Genomic DNA, 24669 nt, shown 5'->3' on the forward strand with positions numbered 1-24669 from the left:
CTGCTTTGGAATTGTTACCTTGATGATGACCTAACATTTTGTGTCACTCCTGCTGCTCATCTCACTTGGTGATTTCCGTTATTTGTCTTTATTTTTCTTTTTTTGGCTTCAGGATTTGTTTACCCTTTTATGGCTTGCCTTTGTTGCATCTGTATTTATGGTTGTTTTGTGTAGATATCGTATGACTGTTCTCTTATAGCCAAGGTAAATAAAAAAAAAAAAAGTTCTAGTTGCACACAAACATAAAAATTATATATAGAACCATGGTTTAATAATAATAATTTTTTTTTTTGAGAAGTACATGGTTTAATAATAATAATAATAATAATAATAAAGTTTTTTACTAGTTTAGCTAAAACAAATATTTAAAAAGAAACATATCCTCCCATATTTTTGGTTGAGAGGCCAAAAAGTTCATCTTCACACAAAAACGTTACATTATACAAAGCAGAAACACCAAGTACACAAAGCAATGCCTTTTTATGATACATGAACCAAGAAGATTTTAACATATTACATATCTCACCGATCAAATAAATATAAGGACCTCAAGCCCTCGATTTAAGTGAAAAAAAACTAAAGGGGAAAAATTTAAAACTTAACAAGGAATAAAAAATGTGTAAGAACTAGTGAGAAAATACCCGGCACCACTCATCAAAAGACAAAAACAAGCAAGGGAAGTTCTAACTGCATGTGGCTCAATGTACAAAGTGCAATATTTGGAGAACCCGAACTGCGTTTGGCACAGCGGATACAGTAAACCTACCCACCGCCTGCAACTTGGCCTTGAACTCGAATCTTCATCGTCTGAAGGCCTACCAATCATTTGACGAATGCTCTCAAATGCCTCCAAAACTCCAACATGAAGTTCAGGAAATCCTTCACACGGCATCATGCTATGTACAGAAATACCAGAAATCCCAGGTGGTAGTAGCATGAGCCTGGTAAGAGTATATATGAAAGAATCTGAGAGCTACTAAATCCAAGCAAGAGAACCTCGATCGTTAGCAACTTGAGGACGACCTCTAGTTGGCGTTGGTGGTCTGTTTGCATTAAGCTCCTAATACCATAGAAAACAGTACAAGATCAATAGCAGAACAATGTGCATAGAAGGAACAAGAAGAAACCCAACCCAAAGTAAGACAAAAATGATTAAGGCAGCACCTGCATCCATGTATCTTCTATATGGCGTTCGGGTGATGCTTCTGGCGATGAACTTGCCGGTGGCAATGGATGAATGAGTTTTGGAACAACTACAAGATCTCTACCCAAAACTAATATTGCACCTGCATTATTTGCAGTACCTACAGAAAGGAAAAAACCATGCTTGAAATGCTAAGCCACCAGTGAAGCTACGAAACTATATAAATAAGTAGAGGCTAGAAACATACCACAATAGTTGGTGGCTGAGAAAAGAGTAATTAAATGTCCCTGCGCAAAACGCTCAAAACCGTCCATCACACATTCATGAGCACGTACAATCAATTGAAGATCATTGTTGTTGCAGAATTCCATCACGCGATCAGGCTGCACAAGAATATAATGTTACATAAGCTTCAACTTACAACTGATAAAGAAACTACCTGCGTAAATAGAATTTGCTTCTAGAAACATAACAACACTCCAGACAAAATGAAAGCAAGATAAATTTGATCAACAGTAACAAGCTGTACAAGTGTTGGCCTCATGGGAGGGTTGGACTAGGTTACATATGATAGAACAAACATTGACCTATCACCAAGCCAGCCTTGTAAGATGAAACTTTAATCATTCTCAAGGTTGGTGAACATAACGAAGCAAAACAACTTCCCATTAGTTTACAAATTCCTTGTGATGATCCACACAGGTAGTAAATCAACTGCTGGTCCAATTAATAATAGATAGAGGTTTACAAAATTCTTTGATTCTTATTTTTTCACCAAGGCAGGCAAACCCTTCAATATCAATGCCACACAAGTATTGGTGCCACATGAGCTGATGATGCACACAACATACTACAAAAGGTAGTAGCTAAGAATGTTGTGGCCGACATATTTATAGCAACTTAATTTTCCTTGGAATTCGTGCAAAAACCAATTACGTGCAATGCCAAGGTTAATTGTATTGGGAGTGATGCTGTAGAGATCTGCAGAGGAACCAAATAAATTACCATCATTTATAGATGTTTGTGGTTGATTTATGTAGTTCATATTATAGTTGGCACAAGAAAGGCTACATTGAAGCTAGAAAGAAGTGAGATACAATTTAAATCAACAAACCTCTAGGAGTTGGGTTGACTTATGTGACTCATGTTTTGCCAAAAAATTAAAATTAAAAAGAAAAAAATTACATAGAAGAGCCAGAGAATAGGAAGATAACAAAGAGATCAGAAAGACTGAGGCATACATTTATATGTGTTCAAAATTGGGTAAAAGATGACTAGAAGAGAGACGCAACTTGCTTGTGTAATGGGCTTTAGGTGATGCTAATTCATTTAAGGCTTGAAAGCATATTATTGATGAAATGTAACTAATTAATTAGTTTTGAGGATAGAAAAAGAAACTGCATGCTCAAGTTCATAAAAGTGAGATTTAAAAAACACAAGCCCATTAGTTTCTCCTCTCATTGCCAACATAGTTGGCTTGAAAGGAAAATTTCAAAGCAGGCATCCCATTATTAGCATAAAGTATTCATGGTGAACAACTAATAGCTAGGCAGTCAAGCAGACTCTGACAAAAGCAATAAAGCAAGGCATAAAGAAAAAGAAAAAAGAGCAGAAAAACATAAGAAAAGAACAATTTAGTTGTCCAACTATCTGAACATATTTAATTTTAAAATGTGCATCAACTAGGAGAGGATGGTAGCAGCAGCTGAATGAGTATGATATCAATTGGAAATTTAATACACCAGTTAAGGGGTAAAAACAGAAGGTTGCTCAGAGAACAATTGGGGTGGTACCACAGAGTTGAAAGAGCACTTGGCACAAAGGAAGCAACATAGAACCATTAGGGCGAGCAGTGTCATAAAAAGCCCAAGGCGCTAGAGGTCCTTTGGAGCCTAGGCGCACGCCTAAGTGAAGTGAGGCGCACAATTGAAAAATTAAATTACTATTAAAGCATATTCATATTTCATATTAAAGGCGCAACTGTTGTCAAAGGCGCGCCTGGGCACACAACAGGCACCGGTGTTGCACCTGTATGAACCTGGAGCCTAGGCGTGCCTTTGACAACACTAAGGACAAGTGGAGAAGAATCTAGGAAAAAGATGATGAAACATCTTGGAGAGGGTAAGGAGAAATGAGGAAACACAATACCAGACAACTACAGGCCTGTTTATAAGATAATCTTTTTTTCCTTTTCTTTTTCTTTTTAGGAAATAAGGGATAGAGAAATTGATATAAACCCTAGAGAGAGTTAAAGTTGGACGGATGAAGAAGAGAACAACTTCTGGACAACTGCTTCTTTGTAAATGCATGCACTGATGGAGATTGTATGGGATTCCCTAATGCAGATCGACACTTGGATGCCAATTATGGATGCTACAAGCATGCTCCCATGGAGTGAAGCTTTAGAACTATAAGATTTTAGGATAAGTAGGAATAAAATTGAATATATCACGTGTAACAATAGTAAATCTAGGAACAACAGTAAAATTGAATGAGGATGCAGTGAAGATTGAGGATTAAGATTTAAGAGTTACAAATAAAGGATGGTTTTTATTTAGGCTCAATTATCCATAATGAAGGAGAAATTGGCGATGATGTTAATCATATGATCAAGACAGAACATGTTAAATGGAGGATTGTGTCTGGTATATTAAGTGACCAGTTTAACCCGTTATGATCGAAAGGGAATTTCTATAGACAACTATTAGACGAACCGTGCTTTATGGGACATAATGTTTGAACAGTTTGAAAACAACATATGCATAAAGTGAGTGCTGGAAGAAATGTAAAAGTTGAGATAGATGTGCATTAACACAAGAAATGATGGAATTTGAAATGAACACATTCGTTAGATGGATGAAATAGCACTAATTAGAGATAAAATAAAAGAAAATCGGTTAAGATGGTTTACAAATGTGCAAAGAAGACCTTATAAGTACGCAAATTAGGAAGAGTGACATGGTCCACAGTGAGGGTAACGCTAGGGGAAGGGTAAGATAAAACCTAATGTGGATTGAGTTAGGAAGGAAAGATATGAAAACATATGGTTTGGCTGAGACTATGACCTTAGAGCGGAATCATGTAACCAACTCCAAGTAGTTACAAGCATGCCCCTATGTTGTCTGATTGTCTCGAGGCAGCTCACTTGGTGCCATGTCATAGCATTTCATCACCAAATTTCTTTGTATTTAAGTGTTAAGCCTTTATGAATTGGCAGGAAGAACCAACCTTGACAAGAATATTACAATTACACCATGCTTCGATTAACATACCACCAGTTTCTAAGATCTCCAGGTAACCTCCATTAAATTCGAAAAATAGAAGAGTAACCAGTCCTCCAGTGTAAATTTTTAAGCCATGAAAATGCTGCACTGTACAAATCATCAAAATGCCACACCCAACAGCGAAACCATTGTCAACTTAGTGACCAAAGGCACATCAATGCTGTCTACCGGTTAACTATTAAACCCACCCACCCCCCTCTTCCACCTCACCACCAAAAAAAAAAGAGAGAGATACATAGACAAAATTCAAGATGGTCCTATGTGCTTTGATGATGAGAGCTGACTCATCACATTGGAAAGTAGGAGAACTACCCTTGCAACTGTTCATTGACACTTTCAACCTTGCCAAAGCCAATTGCAACCTGCTGTCCCATCAGTCACCAGTCAACATATCTGTTGATCTCTGTCTCTCTTTTGGTGCCTCTCATATTCCAATAGTTTAGTCCATTAAATAAAAATAAATTCATAATATAAGAGAGAGAAGCTAGAGATATGAAAGGAGGCAATAATCCAAATTCAAAGGCTAATTCTTTTTATTTTCTTTCGAATTTTGTAAGAAACTAGCCACCATTTTCTGTTCTATCCTCGAGTATTTGTTTCAATGAATATCACAACCATTTTTCCAAGAGAAGACAACAGTCCTTTACTCAAATTGAAACCAATCTATCAAAGTCTTCCTCAGAAGTATATAAATAGTAAAAAAAAATAGAAGAAGCAAACTCTAACTACTCACGAAGCATCTGTTTGGCAACCACTTCCATTTTGCCTTTCTATTTTCACCCAAAACAGAAACAATGTTTTTTTGTTGTGGAGTGTGTTCCATAGCTATTGGAAGCATGTTTGGAAACGTAAAATTTGTTGCAAGATTTTTAGAAGCAAAAAACATGAAAACATGTTAGGTAAGAAAGTGTAGCAAGATTGAGAAACAAAATGGCTAGTAAAAAAAGGTGATAGTAGTTTTTTTTTTTTTTTTTGGGTACTGTTACCCGCTACAGTGTGAAAACAAATTTTGTTTATGAGTACAATTGTATTAGAAAGCATTAGGAAACACCAATTTTTTGTTTCCGATTTGGGCCTCTTTTCGGCAACAAATGTGATGCTATTCAAAAGGCAACAAAAGTTACCAAACGCGTTGTGATGCTTTACTTCGCTACAATACAGCACCCATATGAAACATAAATTGTTGCCAAACAGGCCCGAAAGGGTATATCTCCATTGTACTCTCGTTAAAGCTTAAGCTAAGCAGCATAGAATCAGATCAACCCAAACAAAATTTCGAAGCATATAACTCAGCTAAAAATTTGGGCCAAGAAAATAGGAGGCTTAAGGCCAACTCAACCAAATTTATAACCCAATAAGGTAGGTATATGATATCTGCTTTTCAAACCTCAACAGTTGATCACTATGACCTTGCATTTCATTTCTTATTCAAAATGTTTTATCCAAGACCACAAAAATTATGACACATGTCCTTATGTTAAGAAAAATTTATTGGGCGCCATACAAAGAACATTGTGCTTAAACCGGAGAAAAACTGGAACAATGTCAAAGAAGAAAAAACACTCACCCCAAAAGTAACCAACCCGGGACCCCTAGCATTTGGGCGTAATCCTTCCACACTGTCATTTTCCGTTGGGTCAGACCTATAAACAGATTCACAGAAAAAAATTTACCTAACAAATCCAACACAAAAACTTAATGGTAAACATAAAAACTGAACAGTATGGGCATGCACTGACCATAATAAATCCATGAGAACAATTGAGCCTGCTTCCATCGTAATTGGACGCTGTAGATTCTCAATTTGTTCCACATGATTTATTGACCTTCCAATACCACCATGCATGCAAATGATTTTTTTCTCAATTAGAGCTGCCAGAGGAAGCCAGTTGAACAATCTGTTTATCCGATGCCATACCCAGATTCCATCTCTCTCACCCTGTTTAGAATGCCATAAAGTCAATAGCTATCACTGGTGAAAGAAAAAAACATAAAACATTTTAACATACCAATGATATCATACCATGCGCTCAATGCACTCTATTCGAAAACCAAAAAGGGCATTGATATCTGCAGCTTCATGATTCCCACGAATTAAATGTACATTGTGGGTGTATTCAACCTATAACACAAATTAATTATACAGAAAGAAAGCCCATCATATTTCAGAACAAATTTTGAGTGAGCTTTAAAATGATTAACCTTCTGGAAGAAATAAGAATAGATCAGTCGAGTAATAATACCTTCAGAGCTAGAAGAAGACTAATAGTTTCCAAGCTGTGCTGTCCTCGATCAACATAATCTCCTAAGAAGAGATAATCGATATATCTGATAGTCATTTATATATAATTAGCATTACAAGAAAGGTGGGAATATTTTGTTCATAATTGTAATAATCTGAATAATAACCTTTTTCTAATATACTTTACTTATCAAAATAATAATAACAGTACCATGAAATTTATGCAACAAAATATTGCATGAAATAACAAAAGCAAAATGTTATTCTATGGCAATGCCATGGAAAATAGAACTGTTAACAGATAACACAAACTATCTCAAAAACCTATAACTACAAGTGAAAGGGGAAGCCCTGGGACAAATTTATCAGAACCATACCAAGCAAAAAGAAGATTTGGGATGGATTCCAAATTGAGACTTGATGTGTTTTCGCACAAATGTCTGGACTGAAGTCAGGTTATTCTAGTGGTGTAATCAAACTTCGAAATGTCTGGCATGGATTGAGAAATTATTGATCTTGGTTATATGCCTCATGATCAAATTTCCCCATTTTGACTTCGGTGGATGAGAGGCTGGAAATAAACTAAAGGGACATTTCAGAGAGACGTTTGAGTTGAAATATCATGTGAATTAAAAGATGGTGTTTCCTGTTGCACTCTGGTATAAAGGGAGATATGCTGTGGAGACAGGTATCTTTTGGAGGACGGTGCTGGATTGGAAGTCTGGGGCTGGTAATAGAGGGCGAGCCTCTAGAGAGGTGTCGACTTTATATGAGTTTGGCATTTGGAAAGTTATCAGGAAATGCTTGATGGAGTTCACCAAGTGGCTGTGGGTGCAATTTCTGCTTGTTTTAGGATGTTCCCTGAAGAAAGCATTCTAGGTTTTGTTGAGGATTACATCCATAGTAAAAATGTTCCTAGTGGCAAACTATGTCGCATTCAAGGAGAAGAGGGTTTGTGCAGGAGCACTGTTCATTTTAGAGCCCCCCACTCCACGTAAGCCTTCTTGAGGAAGACTACTCAATAAACATTTCAGATTTGTTTTTAGATTGTTTAATAGTGTTCTGTGGATATGCAAGGCTTCTCTTCTTGTAGAGGCATTTGAAGGATCATAGTGCACTCTAAAGTCCCTTTGTTGGTCTTGGAAGTGATTTTGGTCGTGGATATTTGAGCAATAAAAATCAAAATATTACCTGATCGGTGTTGTATGTATAAAAAAGGATGGGGAAACCATTAGCTACCTTCTTCTCCATTGTGAGGTGACGTGTGAGCTATGGGAGTGTTTTTTTCTCTTTGGTGTGACAAGTTTATGCCCCGGTTTGTGGGGGACCTTATTGATTATGGGGCTGATGGTTGTGCAAACAAAAGAAACTGGCAAGCTTTGCAGGCCATGCCTTTATGTCATAACCAGTGTGTGACATGAGCATTCACAAGGCCGAAAATTTTAAACAATGATGTGCCTAACTTATGCAGGCAGAATGGATACAAGTAGAGAAGTGTATCTAGTATCTAGAGTGTCATGCAATTGACCTATACTTGAGAAGGTGAAAGGAACGCTTTATGAAACAAATCCAGCTAGCTAAGCTTTATAAAAACATAATAATGGGTAAACTTCATTTAGACCGCCTTTGGTTTGTCTATACATCAGTTGGACACTTGGACCCCCAGGTTTGCATATCTTCAGTCAGACCCCCTGCTTTTTCCGACACAAATTAGTTTTCCCCCCTCATGTAACGGTCAGAGATGGTCAGAGACTTTTTGCTGACATCATCAAAAAAGTTATTCATAATGCCCAGATTGCCCCCCTCATTTCCTCCAATTTCAGTTAGTTGTTTCCCTCCTCATTTCCTCCAATTAATTTAACAGTTTCCCCCTCATCCCTTCCAATTTCCAAAGGTCATATCTGCACTTTATATAAGATTCTATTTTATCACATTCCCCCCTTATTATCACCCACACTCATTTTTGGTTCTATACATAGCCACTCTGACTTCATTTTTTAAAAAGAAATTTCTTTGAAATCAGTTTAAAAGATGTTCCATGCATCTGATTCATTTAAATAAGTGTGTTTAATAATACAATTTGCAAACCAATATTTCACTTAAATTGGATTAAAATTTTAAGTGAGATAGATTTTACTCATCATGGACATCGAACACAAATATTAAAGTATGTAACAAGGAATCTCTCAATTAGTTTTTAACTTCAAAGCACTTGGAATAAAATTTCTTTAAATTTCTGATACTTTAATTTACAAGTTTGTGAAAAACTTGATAAAATAGATACCAGCCAAAGGTTGGTGGTTTTGTGGGTGTTCAGTGCCACTCTCTCATGTATCCCACTGACTCAATATTTCTATAACAAAGTGCGCAAAACTTTTTATTGAATTCTGACCAGAACAGTCCTTCAAGGCAAGTTTCAATTAAAAGTACTCTCTCCCCCTATATATATATATATATATATATATATATATAAGGGTTTCGTTTTCTCCAAGCCAGATATTCCATGACCAGAAACAATATAAGCTTCTCATCCCATCCACCCATCGAAAGCTTGTCTCATAGTCCCCAAATTCATCCTGCACACTCCATATCGTGCCTCTTATACTCCGATTGAAACTCTGAAAGTTGTATCACCCTGAATTCAGAAATTTTAAAGCAAAATCGGAAGAAATTTCAGTAAGGTGTTTTCTGAAAGCACCGAGGAAGTTGTCGTAACTGTTCAAATTTCGATTTTTGAAAGCTTGAATTGGAGCTTGAACTATTGTGCATTGATGGTAGCAAGAGAAAACGAGCGATATGTGGTGTTCACGTTTCTGGTTTTGGTGTAAATTGATTGGTGATGAGTTGGTTGTCAAGGGTTTTGAAGGAGGTTTTTAGTGTATGAGACAGACGGTCATACATATGATGGATGTAGAAGTTTTAGAGGATGTGGTGTCTCTATTTCAACAAAATATTTAAAAATTATTTTTTAAAAAAGTTCACTGTTTCAATAATGAGTGAGGTTAAATTAGTCATTCATTCCCTCTCTTGACACCGTCAGCCGACAATGTCTGACGGGTCTGACTGAAGAATTGCAAACTTGGAGGGGTCTAACTGACGTATAGACAAAGTACAGGGGTTCTAAATAAAGTTTACCCGAAAAATATTTAAATAAATTGCACACAGAATCAAGTATGTTGAAATCAATTGTCGGCTAGGTGAAAAATGGAAGCATTAGAGACGAAAACATACATTACAGTTTGGAAGAACCATCGATGGGAGATAAAAATAAATAATAAATAATAAATAAATAAGAAAACTGAATGAGATCATTTTACCATGTTCACCAAATTGACCAGAGTTGAGATACATAGGTAAGTCTGGATGATTTACAATTGAATTGCAATTATGGCTGACTGAAACATGTTCACATGGCCGAGCCCAAGGTGTTTGGGACAACATTATTGGGTTATTTGAATTAGGGGTCATTGCATAGTACAATGGTAGAAACTCAAGCTGATAAGCGTGATAAGGGGAGTTCAAGTATGAAAGCAACCACTCCATGCAAAACCAATGTGTTGCCTCCTGTATTTCCTTTGAGCATCCTAAATAGGCGGGGCTAGCACTAGGTACAGACCCTTTAATATATCATTTTCTTAAGTTTGAGAATAATAAACAATACTAAATATTTAATATCCAGACCAGACGGAGCATTGTTAATAGCCAATATTATAGCACATGTAATGAACATTACTCATATAATATGTTAATAAGTATACCTCCCGACAATTTCACAGTTTCACTGAATGATTTATATAAATTATATCCACTAAACTTTTTTTTTTTGTGTTATCTGGATTGTTTTTATTAGTGCTCATTAGCCAAAACCAAATTTTACACAAGCATATCAAGTTTAAGACTATAGTTTAAACAATGTATAAGAGCATTAAGTATGATCAAGGACCAAATTTCTGAAAATATATAATAATAAAATAGGACATAAAAAATTCACACACATACAAAAGATAAATTAGGGAATGATGTAGGCCTTGACAGTCAACATCTAATTAAATGGACTCGAATGTGAAATGTGAAAAGGCAATGTATCAGTGAAAACACTTACGCTATGTCCCCAGCAGTTGAAGGGGACCCATACTCATCAAAAAGTCGCATAAGATCACCAAATTGCCCATGCAAATCACCAAATATCTTGATAGGAGCCCTGAGCTGTAGGACACTAGGCTCGCTTGAAAATATCCTTTCAGCACTATCACAAAGATCTGCTATTTCATTGCAATCCAAGAAAAATTGTCGTCTAACAGGAGGTTTCCAACCACGCGGTTTCAGAAGATGAGCTATTACCTGAATAATGAAAAAGGAAATAAAAAAACAAGGAAAGATCAGCTACATTATAAAAGATAGGCTAGAGAAATTTAATCAGAAAAGAGAAAATACAGCTGACAGAATCTAATAGCCAAAGCATAACCCACAAGGCAAAACAAGAAAACCCCAAAACATTATATAGCATATTGCACAAGTACAAAACCTTGCGAGTAAACAAATCACAAAAAAGTTGAATGGTAGATGTAGTGAAATTTAGAAATGCACTTGTTGATTATTGCCATATGCCAAAAGGAAGCATATTATTCCTCTCATATACTCCTGGTAAAAATTATATTTAAAAGGTATAAGAAAAAAAGAGACAAAATAAGGGCACCGGAAGGAATCATCTAAATTCTAATCTAGAGCACATGCTTGTGCTATAAGTATCTGCAACCATTCAATAAGATTTTGTAGTGGTACACAGGTATCCAATACAGCAAATCAAATAGAAAAGCAACTCAACCAATCTAAACTTTATTTTTTGCATGTCATGTGTCAATAATCTTCCATTATGAATTATTCAGAAATGCAACCGCTTAGATTTCCAAACCAAAATAATTTGCTATTCCAACATGCATGAAATATAACCCTTGATACCTTTTTGGGTACACTATTGATAGACATTTGTCGATCTAAAAGCTTCCTTGCAGCTGTTGCATTCTCTGGGGTTCCATAGCTGACTCGCCTTCCTTCATTTTCAAATTGATCGATTGAAAGCTGTCGGACCATGCCGCCTAATGCTCCACCAGTCTCTGCAGCTACAACCACCTGTGAATGCATAAAAGAATGCACCTTCAGAAACACAATCAATTAAAGATAAGCATCTTGATGCAAAATTGACTTGATATATAACATTCAAGATGGAAATGAAATTATGATACTGACAGCCCTATGATGCAGCCGAACTCCAGCAGGAGCAGAGTTATTTGAGACGGCAGAATCAGGCTTAATCAAAGTAGATATCTGTTTCCCACTAGGGGTAGCCTCTGCACCACGATCCCTGTCTGGCAGTTCAACTTCTCCATTAACTTGTCGTGCTTTGGCAGCAGCCAATGTTGCACTAATAGCCTCAGCTTCTGCTGCCGATGCCTCGACCAAGTACTCCACACCTTTGCTCAGTCTTCTGTAGAACAAACCATATTTCATACCTCTATTAAAGAACTAGGAAGCGAAAGAAGTATGACCACAAAATCTATGCATAATGCAAATTAATTAATCAGTAACTAGTTTACCGGGAACCCTGGAGCATGGCATTCTCGGTGCTTATATCAGTATACATGTCACCATTTATTGGGGGTGCAACGGGACTTCCCAACACAACTGCGCCATCAGGGGCTGTTTCGGGAATTGTTTGCCTTGTTCTTTCATCAACAAACCCACCATACCTTCCAGGTAATCTCCCTGCCTGTAAATTGGATGAAGCAGCTGCAGCTGCAGCATGCGAAGCTGCACTTGTCGTTTCAGCAGCAGCCAGATCTTCAGCAACTAGTAGGTCATCAAGCAACACCCCTACAGCACAAAAACGCCATATTCAAACTCTGGCTTATAAGCATACCAACATGATCCAAGAGTGGCCCATTAGTTTTTTAATATCATATTAGTTCTCCATTCAAGCAAAATAATAATAATAATAATAATTTTTGCTAACTTGTTCAAAAGGATCATAAAATAATAATAATAATAATTTTTGCTAACTTGTTCAAAAGGATCATAAAATAATAACAATTGTTATTATTATTATTATTTTATGATCCTTTTGAACAAGTTAGCAAAAACAGGACATAGACATACATCCAAGCCTTATTTGGAAATTCACTGCATCAAAATCCTACCGAGTACCATATTTTCTCAGAGTTTCCGCGATTACATACTGATAAATTAAAATGAAATCATAAGAATTTTTGGACACTCCCAAAACTTAAACCAAAGCATGTGTTCCCTAGTTGGTTTTTCCTTAAAAGGAGATCTTTAACACCTGCTTCCTTGCAAGTGCATGGCAGTACTTCAATATAAATTACCAACTTTAACTAAAAAGCTTCCAAAATAAAAAATATTAGAAGGGAACTACTCACTTTTCGATCACACTCACAGCATTGAGTCCACTACTTTAAAAGATCCACAGACAAAATTGCTTTTACAAAAAGTCAACATAGGCAAATAATCTGGTAGATGTGCCCTCAAATATTTGTTATGCATCGATGTCTTCTGTTCAGGTCTAGATTGTTGTCTTATAAAGGGGAACAGAACACCGGCATCTAATAAACTAATAAAAATCAATTTCCAAGTCAGTCACTTCTAAACAAATAATGACTGGGGATTCCAAATGCTTCCTTACGGTCAACAATCTTCTGCAAAATAATTTAGCTTGTTGCTGTGCTTCCAAGTCTCCAATTCCAGTTTAATGAAACTCAATTACAAACGAAAATCTGAAGTATGCTGTTATGTGTGTGTGTGTGTGTATACATATATAAGAACTACACTATTACCAGATCCTACAATCTTGGTCCTCAATCATTAGTTGCTACAAATCCTAAGTGTCTTAACGTGGGTATAGCGATATCTCATTCCTTCCAAACTAGACTGTTCAAAGTAATGTCCTCTTTCAAGGTGAGAACTCAAATCCCTTTCTACCAATTCTCCACATATCAAATGAAGCCCGCCTCTGTCAATTTCATCACCTGATTCGCATTATTTGAATATTCATTACAATGTCAAATCATTTCTTTTAGAACTCCTTTACAAAATTAGCAAATAGGGGAACCTTAAATTTTCCAAAGGAATTTGATGCTTTCTAGTTTCCACGGTATTCCATTCTGTGAAATTTTTAATGCAAAGATAATTAAGTGTACCTATGAAATAGTTATTACATTTTATGCTCTTCTCATGAATTTTTGTTAATTGAATAAATGATCGAATAATGCAAAAACGAATAAGAAAATTTAATATATCGTAATCAGGAAAACTAAGAACAATCAATTGTGCATTGTCAATAATCCCCTTTCAATATGAAATTAGCTAATCTGCCAATACTTTAGTAATTATGCATGCAATTAGAAACGTTCAGTTCACCACATGAGAATCAGGATAAGAGGAATCGAATGCTCATCATCGGAAACAAAATTAATGCAAGAGGCTACCGGGTAGTTGCCAGCTTACAATTTAATACTAGATACAAAATGCACAGATAAATTTATTTTTATTTTTATTTTTTATCTTTTATCTTAGCAAGAGAAACTCACACACCCACATTGCCCAATGGGGACTAGAACCCTCAACCTTCTACTTTGAAAGGAGAGGAAATATCACTAAGCTACAGCCTTAGGTAGAAACAATGGAATTGTTACAGTATGGATGTCTTACCTCCACGTAGACCGCCATAGATAAAGATCAAGTCACCAACAGCAGCAGCTGCATGCCTACAGCGCCTAGTCAGTTCAACTGCAGCATCTCCACCAGCAGCGTCAGCACTGTATCTACCTGTCCTGGGACTTGTAACAACAGATTTTGTATCACACCAAACTCCTGCTGCAGTATCAAGAACTGTACAGACAGAAAAATTAGATATTTGTGAGAAATTGGTGCAATGGAGCATTCACTGGAAAAATTATATATGGAACTGCTTCTAGCATGTAATTAGGGGAAAGAAAATTCTCTAGCGGCAGGACTCGGACCGTCCCTGCAACAAATCAAAAAAAATTTGAGTGTCTGTTTTTTGATAACAAAGTTATTTTCTTACACCTATCCCAACAAAAAAACAAAAAAAGGGGGTAAATTTTATACTTTTTTTCTAAGAATTAGAGAAGAAGTGAGAGGGTCAATTGGTGCACTGACAATGGAGGGGAGCCTGGTGACGAGAGGGATTCTGTCAAGCGAAGGGGGAAGACCCAGATCGTACTTGGTAGTGGAAAGGTTACATCGCCTCCCTTTTAAAAGAGATACCACAGTGATACCGGCAATGAGAGGCCCGTGATTTATAGTAGATGATCGAGGAATAGTGAATCGCAAGGAGTTTTTGCAAAGCCGCTTGGTGGGAAAATTTTACAAGGAGTTAGGGAGCCCAAACCAGATAGCACAGTGGGCAGAGAAGGCTTGGAAGATGACCGGTGGAGTTGGGGTCTCACCACTGCCAGATTCTCTGCTTCTGTTCGGATTCCCATCATGGCAAGAAGCTTTCCTACAACTGGTTGTGTAGGCTTTTCAAGCAAGATGCTCTGGCCTTTTGAAAAAGCAGAAGGAACACGGGATTCTTCTTTACGGGTTGCCATTACACTTATGGTGCCAATCTCTATTTCGGACCATCAGTGAGGAGAATGTTGATGCCGATTTCCGTGTTGATACTGAGAAAGTGGTGCTTACAGTGAGAGGTGGGGTGAGAGGTGGTCAAGTACTAGAGAATGTATGGTTGGAGGATGGCAACAGCTTATGGTATGAACTTGGTGGATGAGAAAGAAATTGTAACAACCCTCGCCCTACCCAAACAAAATATTGTCCGCTTTTGGCTCCCCCCGACTAGAGACTTCCCAGAAGGTCACTCATCCTGGTACTACTCTAGTTTAAGTACGCTTAACTTTGGAGTTCCAGTGGGTTCACGGTCGCCATGGCTTTAAAACGCGTTGTGTCATAGAAGGATGTTGAACCTACGTATAACACTTCACTCTTCCACACTCGGGCGATGTGGGACTAGTGAGCACACGTAACTCGCACCAGAGCATTGCCACTCACAAGCCTGCTCTCGCCCACCAAGCCTCACAATTCCACTAAACTAGAGACTTCCCAGGAGTTCACCCATCCTCGTACTACTCTAGGTTAAGCACGCATAACTTTGGAGTGCTGGTAGATTCGGCCATCACGGCTTTAAAACGCATTGTGTAAAGGGTGTTAAACCTATATATAGCACTTCACTCTTCCACACCCAGGCGATGTGGGACTTGTGAGCAAATGTAGCTCGCACCAGAGCCTGGCCTTTCCCAGGCCTGCTCCCGCCCACCGAGCCTCATAGAAACCACTGAAGATGGTGCCAACTAAGGCTTTGTTTGCCGGAAGAGATTAAAGTTCATTGATTTCGGAAGAAGAATGATGGAGAAGGAAAGATAAGGAGAATGCTGAGAATGGCAATTGGGAAATCACAGAAGAGGGAGGCAATTTGAGTTGCAAAAGAGGGGCCTGGAGCAACGTAGAAAACGAAGTGCTACACACAAGCCTGGGGCGTGTGAGGGGGAAAGGGGTTGAAGGGGGACACATGTCCAAAAAAAACCCTAACAGTAATTAGTGGGGAGTAGCTGGACGACTGCATGGCAAAGAGGATTAGAAGTCGTGGGAGGTCAAGCAAGTGATGGGGACAAAATATGTTTGCAATGTGGTGGGTTGGGCCGCAAGCTAATGAAGCAAGGTGGGCTTGGGCTTGTGGATTTGAAACAGGCAAATGGTGACTTGTTAAAGCAAGGGACTTTCAAGTCAAAATCAGGCGGCCAAGCTTAAAAATAATGGTCAAATTCAAAAGAAGGGAATTGAGCTGGAGAACCATGGCCCAATAAAAGGAGATCCACAGCTTAACAATCAGAATGTGGTGAAGGCTATCAAGGTCCGTCAAAACCAAACCTCTCAACCAGACAAAAGAAGGTGGACGTGGATGGAAACGAAAAATGGATTGCTGGATCTATAGGTCAGCCCAGCCCAAAAGCAAGTAATTATAGATCACAGCCCACTAAGTTTTTTTTTTTCTTTCCATCTATTTCTGGGGTTTCGCTGGGAATGGGACAAGAGTCTGTGACAAAGGGGACTCACTATGAGAGTCCAAAGGTGAGGTTGCCAAACAAACTATCTGATCGGTGCGAAGATGGACTCGTCAGTCTCGAGGATGGGGACCGACCAGGAGACAACCAGCATGAGGAAAGGGAATGATTGGTGTGCTGCCGAATGGTGGGGTTTGATAGTGGGCTTACCCTGTGTGGGGGAAACAGTCTATAGATTATTCTGGGGAAGGATTCTGCCAATACATTTCTGGCAAAGCTGAATTATCACAGTGGGGTGGGAAATTTGAGCAGAACAAGTGACGGACTCAGCCCAGACAATGGGAGGGAACTCAGTGTCGGATGGGGTTGTGCAGTGTTTTGGGGGCCATTTATCGAGTGGGAGGCACTTGATGCGGTTGGAGCTTTGGGGAGAGTAGTGGTGCTTTGGATTGGAGGTTGGTTTTGAAAATTGACGCATGGGAGGGGAGAAGTTTCAGGAATACAAGGTTTTTTCATCGTTTGACAAATTCTCACCAGATGGGGTACCATATAGGTAGAATTTGCATTGATGGTACTCTATTGAACAAAGAGGAGGACATTAAGAGAGGGATTGTCACGTTTTACCAGCAAGTGTACTTAGAATCTTCTAGTTGGAGACTTTTGCTCAATGGGCTTGAGTTCGATAGTATTTATACGGAGGACGGGGAATGGTTGAAAAGACCATTTGAGGAGGAGGTGGAGATAGCTTTGAAGAGTTGCGATAGAGACATGGCCAAGGCTCCAATGCCAGATGGGTTCACCATGGCTTTCTTTCAGCCAAACTGGGAGGTGGTCAAGGAAGGGAGAGGTAATGGAAATTTGACGAGCCTTTGATTCGCAAGAGCAATTTGAGAAGAGTCATTCCCAAGAAGGGTGAGGTGATTGAAGCCAAGGATTTTAGGCCAATCAGTTTGATGGGTAACATGTATAAGATCGTAGCTAAAGTTCTAGCCCTTGGATCGAGGAGAGTCATTGATTGTATTATTTCAGACTTCCAAAATGCCTTTGTCAATGGGCGCCATATTTTGGATTCAGCTTTGATAGTTAGTGAATGTGTGGAATCCAATATCAGTGGAGGGGACCCGGGAATTTTGTGCAAGCTGGACATTGAAAAAGTATACGACCGCGTGAATTGGGATTTCTTAGTGTATATGTTGGAGAGGATGGAAGGTTTTAGCAATATATGTAGAAGGTGGATCTTTTTTGCAATTTGACGGTGAGGTGCTCTCTCTCCCTTTCTCTTTATTATAGTAATGGAGCCTTTAAGCAGGTTGATGAGGAGGGTGGAGGGCAGGGGTAAATTCAACTGTTCAGGGTGGTTAGAGAATACTCATCCCCTTTTTGCAGACAACATTGTATTTTGTGATGCAACAATGGATCAGCTAAGGTTTCTAAGGCGTGTTTTGGTTTGCTTCCAGGTGGTTTCTGTGTTGAACATTAACATTGATAAGAATGAGATTGTGCCAGTGGGGGACCTTGGTGAGATCAAGGCCTTAGCAGGTATACCCTTAGTTGTGGCATTACCTCTTTTCCGATCACATATTTGGGTTTGCTGTTGGGGGCACAGTCAAGGAGGTCAGCTATCCGGGACCCGGTGGTAGAGAGTTTAGACAGGAGGCTTGCCGGGTGGAAGAAACTGTATCTATTGAAGAGGGGGGCGGGTTACCCTTTTGAAAAGTAATCTCCTTACCCTTCCAACCTATTTCTGGTCTCTTTTCCATATGCCCTCCGGTGTTACTAGGAAGATCAAGATGTTGCAGAGGGACATCTTATGGGAAGGTTTGGGCGAGGAGTTCTAGTACCATTTATTTAACTGGGGGACGATCTGCACTCCTTTGCATCAAGGGGCTGGGGTACTAGGCGGTTGGAAGTATTCATCTGGGCTTTGTTAGCCAAATGGCTTCGGAGGTATGGGATGGAGAGAACTAAGTTGTGGAGTTGTCATCTCGCGCAAAATTGGGGAGGAGAGGTGGTTGGGTCACTAAGGAGGTATGGTCTTCAGCTCGGGTGGGGGTATTGAAGCTCATTCGGAAGGGGTGGGATGAGTTCTCCAAGCATATTCATTTCAAGGTGAGTGGGAGATGAGTGCAGTTGTGGGATCATTGCTGTGGAGAGAGACTGCTTGCTTATCAAATTCCTTGTCTTTTCAGGATTGCCTCGGATAAGCAGGTTCTAGTTGCTGACTGTTATCGGCTCAATAGTAGGAGTACTGCTTGGGATGTGAAGTTTGAGAGGAATTTTCATGATTTGGAGTTGGTGGAGATCGCAGACTTACTGCTTTGTTGTATGGTTAAGATGTGGAGGGCAATGGGATTGGTGAGATGATTTGGACAGTCTCATGGAAGGGGGTTTTCGAGATGCACTCTTTTTATCAGTTCCTGTTGAATGGTCAAAGGCCTTCATTTCCTTGGAAAGACATTTAGAGATCAAAAGCCCCCTTAAAGGTGGCTTTCTTTCCTTGGACATCTGGGCTTAGAAGGAACATGGCAATCAACAATCTTAGGAGGAAGTGACAGATCATTGTGAATTGGTGTTGAATGCACAAGGAGGGTGAGGGCTAGCGGACCAACTTCTTTTGCACTGATCTGTGGTGTGTGATATTTGGGTCATGTTCTTTGTTATTTATGGAGTTTGTTCGGTTCTTTTTGGATCCAAGATGGACTTGATCCAGGCTCAAAGAGGTTGTATAGTGGGTAGCCAAGCCCGAGATGCTTGGAGGGCCATGCCTCTTTGTTTATGATGAAAGTTGTGGCGTGAGAGAAATAGGAGGTCTTTTGACGGGGAGGAAACTCCTATTTGGTCTCTCAACTATCCTATCTTGAATTCGTTATTCTTTTGGGTCAATGGGCAAAATTGTAGATAGCTTGAGAGCTTAGCTATACTTTTGCTTGCTTTGTTCTTTGGGTGCGCTCCCCTCTGAGCACTTCTAATTAATATTACTTGTCAATTTGTGTGTGTGTGTGTGTGTGTGTGTACTTTTTCTGTTAAGTAATAAATTTCATACTTGACAGAAAGAGAAAGAGAAACCAGAATTTCAAATAAAAAAAGCATGATGATAAACCATTTAAACATCATAACTGTCCACAAGTGGAAGCTGAGGTTGAAGCAGAAGAATTAAGTTGTTGGGCCAAACTATAATTATGTAAGTAAAATTTAAATAATATATAAAATAATCATAATGAATTTTCCTTGACAATATAAGTCTTAATATATTTTCTTCAAAGCATATCTATAATGTAAACACTTTCATTGAGCTTCATCCTTGTTATTGTTGGATGCAAAGACTGACCTCACAGCCTTGCGATCCATGGTTATAAAGGGGCTAGGTTAGTGAAAACGCCCTTGTCGTCACTTTTTCCTATTCTTAATATTAACCTAAAACATGAGGAACATACAATCATACAACCTTAAAAAATTAATAGAAAATGAGAAAGGAGAGAGTCAGGAGGACTGATACAAGGGGGAAAAAAAGAAAGAGAGAAAACACGCTATCGACCAATAGATGAGACTGTCAAGTGCCTAGCCTCTATTTATCCTTTTTCTAGAATTAATATAGAAGATAGATATTATATATTTATAATATATATATATATATATATATATATATATATATATGAATGAAGTATTAAGATGTTGTGCAAGCATAATTGCGAAATGAATTTATTCTATTTATATTTTCTAAAGCAAGACCAAAGAGGTCACTTCGCAATGGATCTAAATGGGACTTCTGGATAATGTGTGGCAAGCCTGAGTCTCCATAAATGGCTTTACAAATACAGCAGAGCAATCAACAAGCAGACATGCGTAATCATCTCTCTCAATGGAAGGGGATCACGCAGTCACCCATTTCAAAAAAGATTACTGGATTAGGAGATGATACATTTTTTTTTTTTTGATAAGTAAAAATATACTAGAAAGACGTTCAAAAGGGGAACGCGTCCCTAATACACAAAAACGAAAGAGCAAAAGCCAAACCTATGGACCAACAGAGTCCAATAGAACAAAAAAGTCATCGATCGAGGAGCAAGTGCTGCCTCTGACATAGCAGAAAAGAGAGCGTAGGATAAAAGACTTAAGGTTTAGGAGATGATACATTAAAGGGTATGCTGCAAACTTATCAAAAAAAAAGGGTATGCTGCAAAGCTCAAAGCATTAGCATAGATCCAACAAATGTAAATGCTAGAAGGTGAGTTTCAATAAGTGCAGTAGTGTCTGTTTGGAACAAATTAAAACAAGGGAAAAGGGAAGGAATGTACTAACAAATGCTATTTTTTTATAAAAAAAAATATAGCATTCTTAAACTATTTCCTTTCCTTTCCCTTGCTATTTTCAAGAACTGAATGGGCCCTGAGTGCATTATTAGTTAGATCCTTCAGTCTTTGGTGAATATTAATGGACTTTATCCATCAAGTTTCATTTATAAGATTTAAGCACAGCACCTTCCAAGGTGGATTTTCCATTGAACATCCTTTTGGGGAGATCCAGACAGTTAATTCTGTAATTTTCAAATTAGTAAATGACCCCAGCCACAAGCAAGATGAAAATCTCGTTACAAGGAAGTAGACAGATCCAAATAGATACTTGCCAAGTCTCATGCATTCACTCACTCCTTCCCCTTTCTCATCCAATGCTTGGCATTGTGACTTGATGAGCTTCAAGTTTATGCACTTATCCGTATAGTAAATTTTGGATTGGAAGGATTAGAGGGTATGGCATCACAAAGGCTGTGTAACCAAGAGAGCCTCATATTTCGCAATAATTTGGTTTCTTGGGAGAGAGGAACTGGGAAGTTCTAAGGGTGCTGATGAGGCAACAGACACAGTTGAAACGAGGGTTTTCAATTTAGTTTTTTGGTGATGCTGCTCAGCACAAATCAGTCAAAACACCATGCCTAATTTTTAAGACTGTGGCCTAGTCTATATACAAAACTGGAGCCCTATAAGACTAAGAAGTTTGTCGTATAATCTAATCATAACTTCTTTTATCCATGTGCAAGGAGTATGCAGAAGTCAACCCTGTTGTAACTTCTGTAAATCAACAGATTCAAAATATTAGGGTAAAAATAATCAAAAAAAGCACCTGCAACACTTGATGAGTCCTCCACCATGCGTCCACCACCAAGTGCCCCTCCCGATACATGAAGTCGTGCATTAACAAAAACCTATAGCAGTGTAATATATGTAAATAACTTATTTCCTATATATTTTAAGAGAGCAGCTAAATTGAAAAATCAAAAATGAAACTCACTGCTGCATGTTGATATCTAGGAGATGGTGAGACACCAGGAGCAATTGCCCATTCCCAACGACCATCTCTATGTTTAGCAAGTCCATATGCACTTGGCAGTGGCTGCAAAAATCATTTACAGAGAATGAAACAGGTCAAAACATGTGACATTGAAACTGGTGATGCTGCTCTCACTGGAATAAAAACATCATATAAGAAATTATAAGATACTTACAGGACTCCGTCCATAACCGACATACTGCTACAAACTTCTATTTTTGTTTTTATCCTCTCTTTTTTTTTTTCCAGGAAACAGAACAAACATATTCTTATAAAATTACATCATGATGTACAAAGGTGGAGAAACCGTACAACTGTAAGAGAGAACCACACCACAAACCCCCCCCCCCCCCCCCCCCAAAAAATAATAATAATAATAATAATAATAATTAATAATTAATTTTTAATTAAGAGGACAAAAACAACCTACCCAAGAAGCCATATTCTAGGGGAGGTTGTGATGACAACTCAAGGGATGTATACTTCCCCCCTCCTCTTTCTTCTTTAGCTAAGAAGTCTGCCTCACTGTTGCCTGACCTATAGAATCAAAGAAAAGGAAACATGCTTTGGCTGCAAAGCATGCCTAATTATGTTATCATAGCACGAAGAAGTCATCCAAACCTAAAATAACTACCAAATCCCTGTAACGAATATATGGCTCACTCTTGAAGAGAGAATTTCTTAAAAAGACCTTCAAACCCACTTAAAGATCCCTATCTGAGCAGCATCTAATTTACCAGCCAACTTAAATAACATAGAAGAACCTCTCTGCCATGATCACTAAAAATACCACACATTCCAATTTACCAAGGTTCCAAACGGAGCAACCATAAGTGTTAAGTCAAAGCACCCTAACAGGAGGAGGTATCCATAGAAACCAAGGACTTAGCCTAAACAGACATAACACAAAGGAACCACCTGATTTCTTTAAATCAATATAAGAATCTTCAAACTCCTTCACAACTAAAGACCACAAGGATGACAGAGAGTCAATATCTCCCACAAACTTCAGAATCAACACTTCACAAATCAAACAGTCAAAACTACTATTCCAGTATGTTGTATGCATATAAACCTCATTATTTATTCTCCTTTATTAGGAGTGATGGAAAATTGAAAGGAAGGAAATATTTGAAAAATGAAAGAGGTAGCCCTAAGGAAATGAAAGAGCTTCTCCGTTCTTCTGCTTGAGAGGAAATGAAGAAGGAAATAAGTATTGAAAGATTTAATCATTAAACGATAAAACAGTAAAAAAATGCTGTTTGTGCTACAAGTGAAAAGAGGCGTGAAGATGCTTCTCCCCTCTGGCAAAAGCACAATGGTGGACCTGGAGGGAAACATCCTCCTTCCTTTCCTTTCCTTTCCCTTGGCCTTTCCCCTCTATCGTACAAGGGGAATCTCATCCCTCCTCCTTCCTTTCCCTCTCTCACTCCCCACCATTCTTCCCTCTACCAAATATAGAAGTATAGTCCATGTACCCTTAATTTCATAACCCAGCTGTCAAAAGAGGCGGGTGTTGGGTAGGGGGGAAGAGAGAGATATCGATCAAATCTTCAAACCATAAGCAATATGGTCTTATAATATGAAGGGCAAATGTTCTTAAATTCTAAAATCCACTTTTGAGATAACTAATTTAGCTCATAAATATAAGAAGAAATGAACGAGAAAATAACAATTTTAATTTAAATATTGTTGCTGGCATTGAGTTTTTTTTTTTTTTTTTTTTAATTTTTTTTTTATATGGTAGGTAAACCAAACTCACACACATGCCTCCAAGGAAGCTTGAACCACTGACGTCCCTTTGGGGGGGCCAAGTTTGTACCAGCTGCGCGATTGCCCATTTGGTGGCATTGAGTTGATAGGCTACAACCATATCAGTGCAGTTTCAACACGTGCGCATCATATGCTTTAAAGCTTATATTGACCAAATTTTGGGAACCCAATAGATTTTGACCATGAAAAATTAATGTGAAGTTCAGAAACAATGTATTTACAATTGTGACTCAGAGAAAAGTTTCTACGCAAAGCCAGCTAAGGATTTACTGTCTCACATGCATTCAGCTTCAAGATGCATCCCAATTAGTTGGGCAGACGTATTAAATTAACCACAAAAACAAAAAAATGCATTCTCTTTACATGAGAAAGATATTTAAGAGGCACAAAAATTTCCCACCAAAGATGGAAACTCAGAAAAATCAGACACTGAGAGACCATCAAAGTGTGTTGAAGAACGAATCCATATTGATCATTTATAACAACCCCCACCCCCCCACCCCCCCACCCCCCCCCCCCCCCCCCCCCCCCAAACACCATTGGAAAAAAAAAAAAAAGGGGGGGGGGGGGGGGGGCATCAGAGTCCTCCAAGTTCCTCTAATCCAAGAAGACCATAAATACAAGGAGGAACATATTTCAACAAGTACATCCACTGGCTCCCATCAAAGAAAACCAACAACAAATATTGAAGGAGAAAGTATACGAAAGCGAAAGCAAAAGATATATCGATTGTTCTGACAAAGAAAAACTATTCGTCTGAGAAGACCATAAATTCAAGGAGGAACATATTTCAACAAGTACATCCAC

At 38.4% G+C, this 24669-nt stretch overlaps 1 protein-coding gene across 2 annotated transcripts in view; it reads right to left on the reverse strand.

Moving 5' to 3' along the window:
- Nucleotides 1–461: 461 nt before the first annotated feature.
- Nucleotides 462–24669, reverse strand: part of LOC132306337 (serine/threonine-protein phosphatase BSL3-like) — a 29281-nt gene continuing 5073 nt past the window's right edge. The window contains exons 8-21 of one of the 2 annotated variants that reach the window (XM_059803692.1): nt 22051–22152; nt 21883–21964; nt 14393–14572; nt 12265–12541; nt 11918–12152; nt 11630–11800; nt 10773–11011; nt 6672–6756; nt 6452–6550; nt 6168–6367; nt 5996–6071; nt 1392–1527; nt 1165–1304; nt 462–1060 (exon numbers count right to left, since the gene is read on the reverse strand). In XM_059803692.1, the coding sequence (XP_059659675.1) occupies nt 977–1060; nt 1165–1304; nt 1392–1527; nt 5996–6071; nt 6168–6367; nt 6452–6550; nt 6672–6756; nt 10773–11011; nt 11630–11800; nt 11918–12152; nt 12265–12541; nt 14393–14572; nt 21883–21964; nt 22051–22152 (2106 nt within the window). In that variant the 3' untranslated portion in view covers nt 462–976. Of the gene's footprint in view, nt 1061–1164; nt 1305–1391; nt 1528–5995; nt 6072–6167; nt 6368–6451; nt 6551–6671; nt 6757–10772; nt 11012–11629; nt 11801–11917; nt 12156–12264; nt 12542–14392; nt 14573–21882; nt 21965–22050; nt 22153–24669 lie in introns of both variants that reach the window. The other variant, XM_059803691.1, reaches the window with a different exon arrangement.

Source organism: Cornus florida, unplaced genomic scaffold (assembly GCF_030987335.1).
Source record: "Cornus florida cultivar Cherokee Brave unplaced genomic scaffold, ASM3098733v1 CherokeeBrave_3.0.0_Hap2_Chr05, whole genome shotgun sequence".
In the NCBI taxonomy this organism is placed as follows: domain Eukaryota; kingdom Viridiplantae; phylum Streptophyta; class Magnoliopsida; order Cornales; family Cornaceae; genus Cornus; species Cornus florida.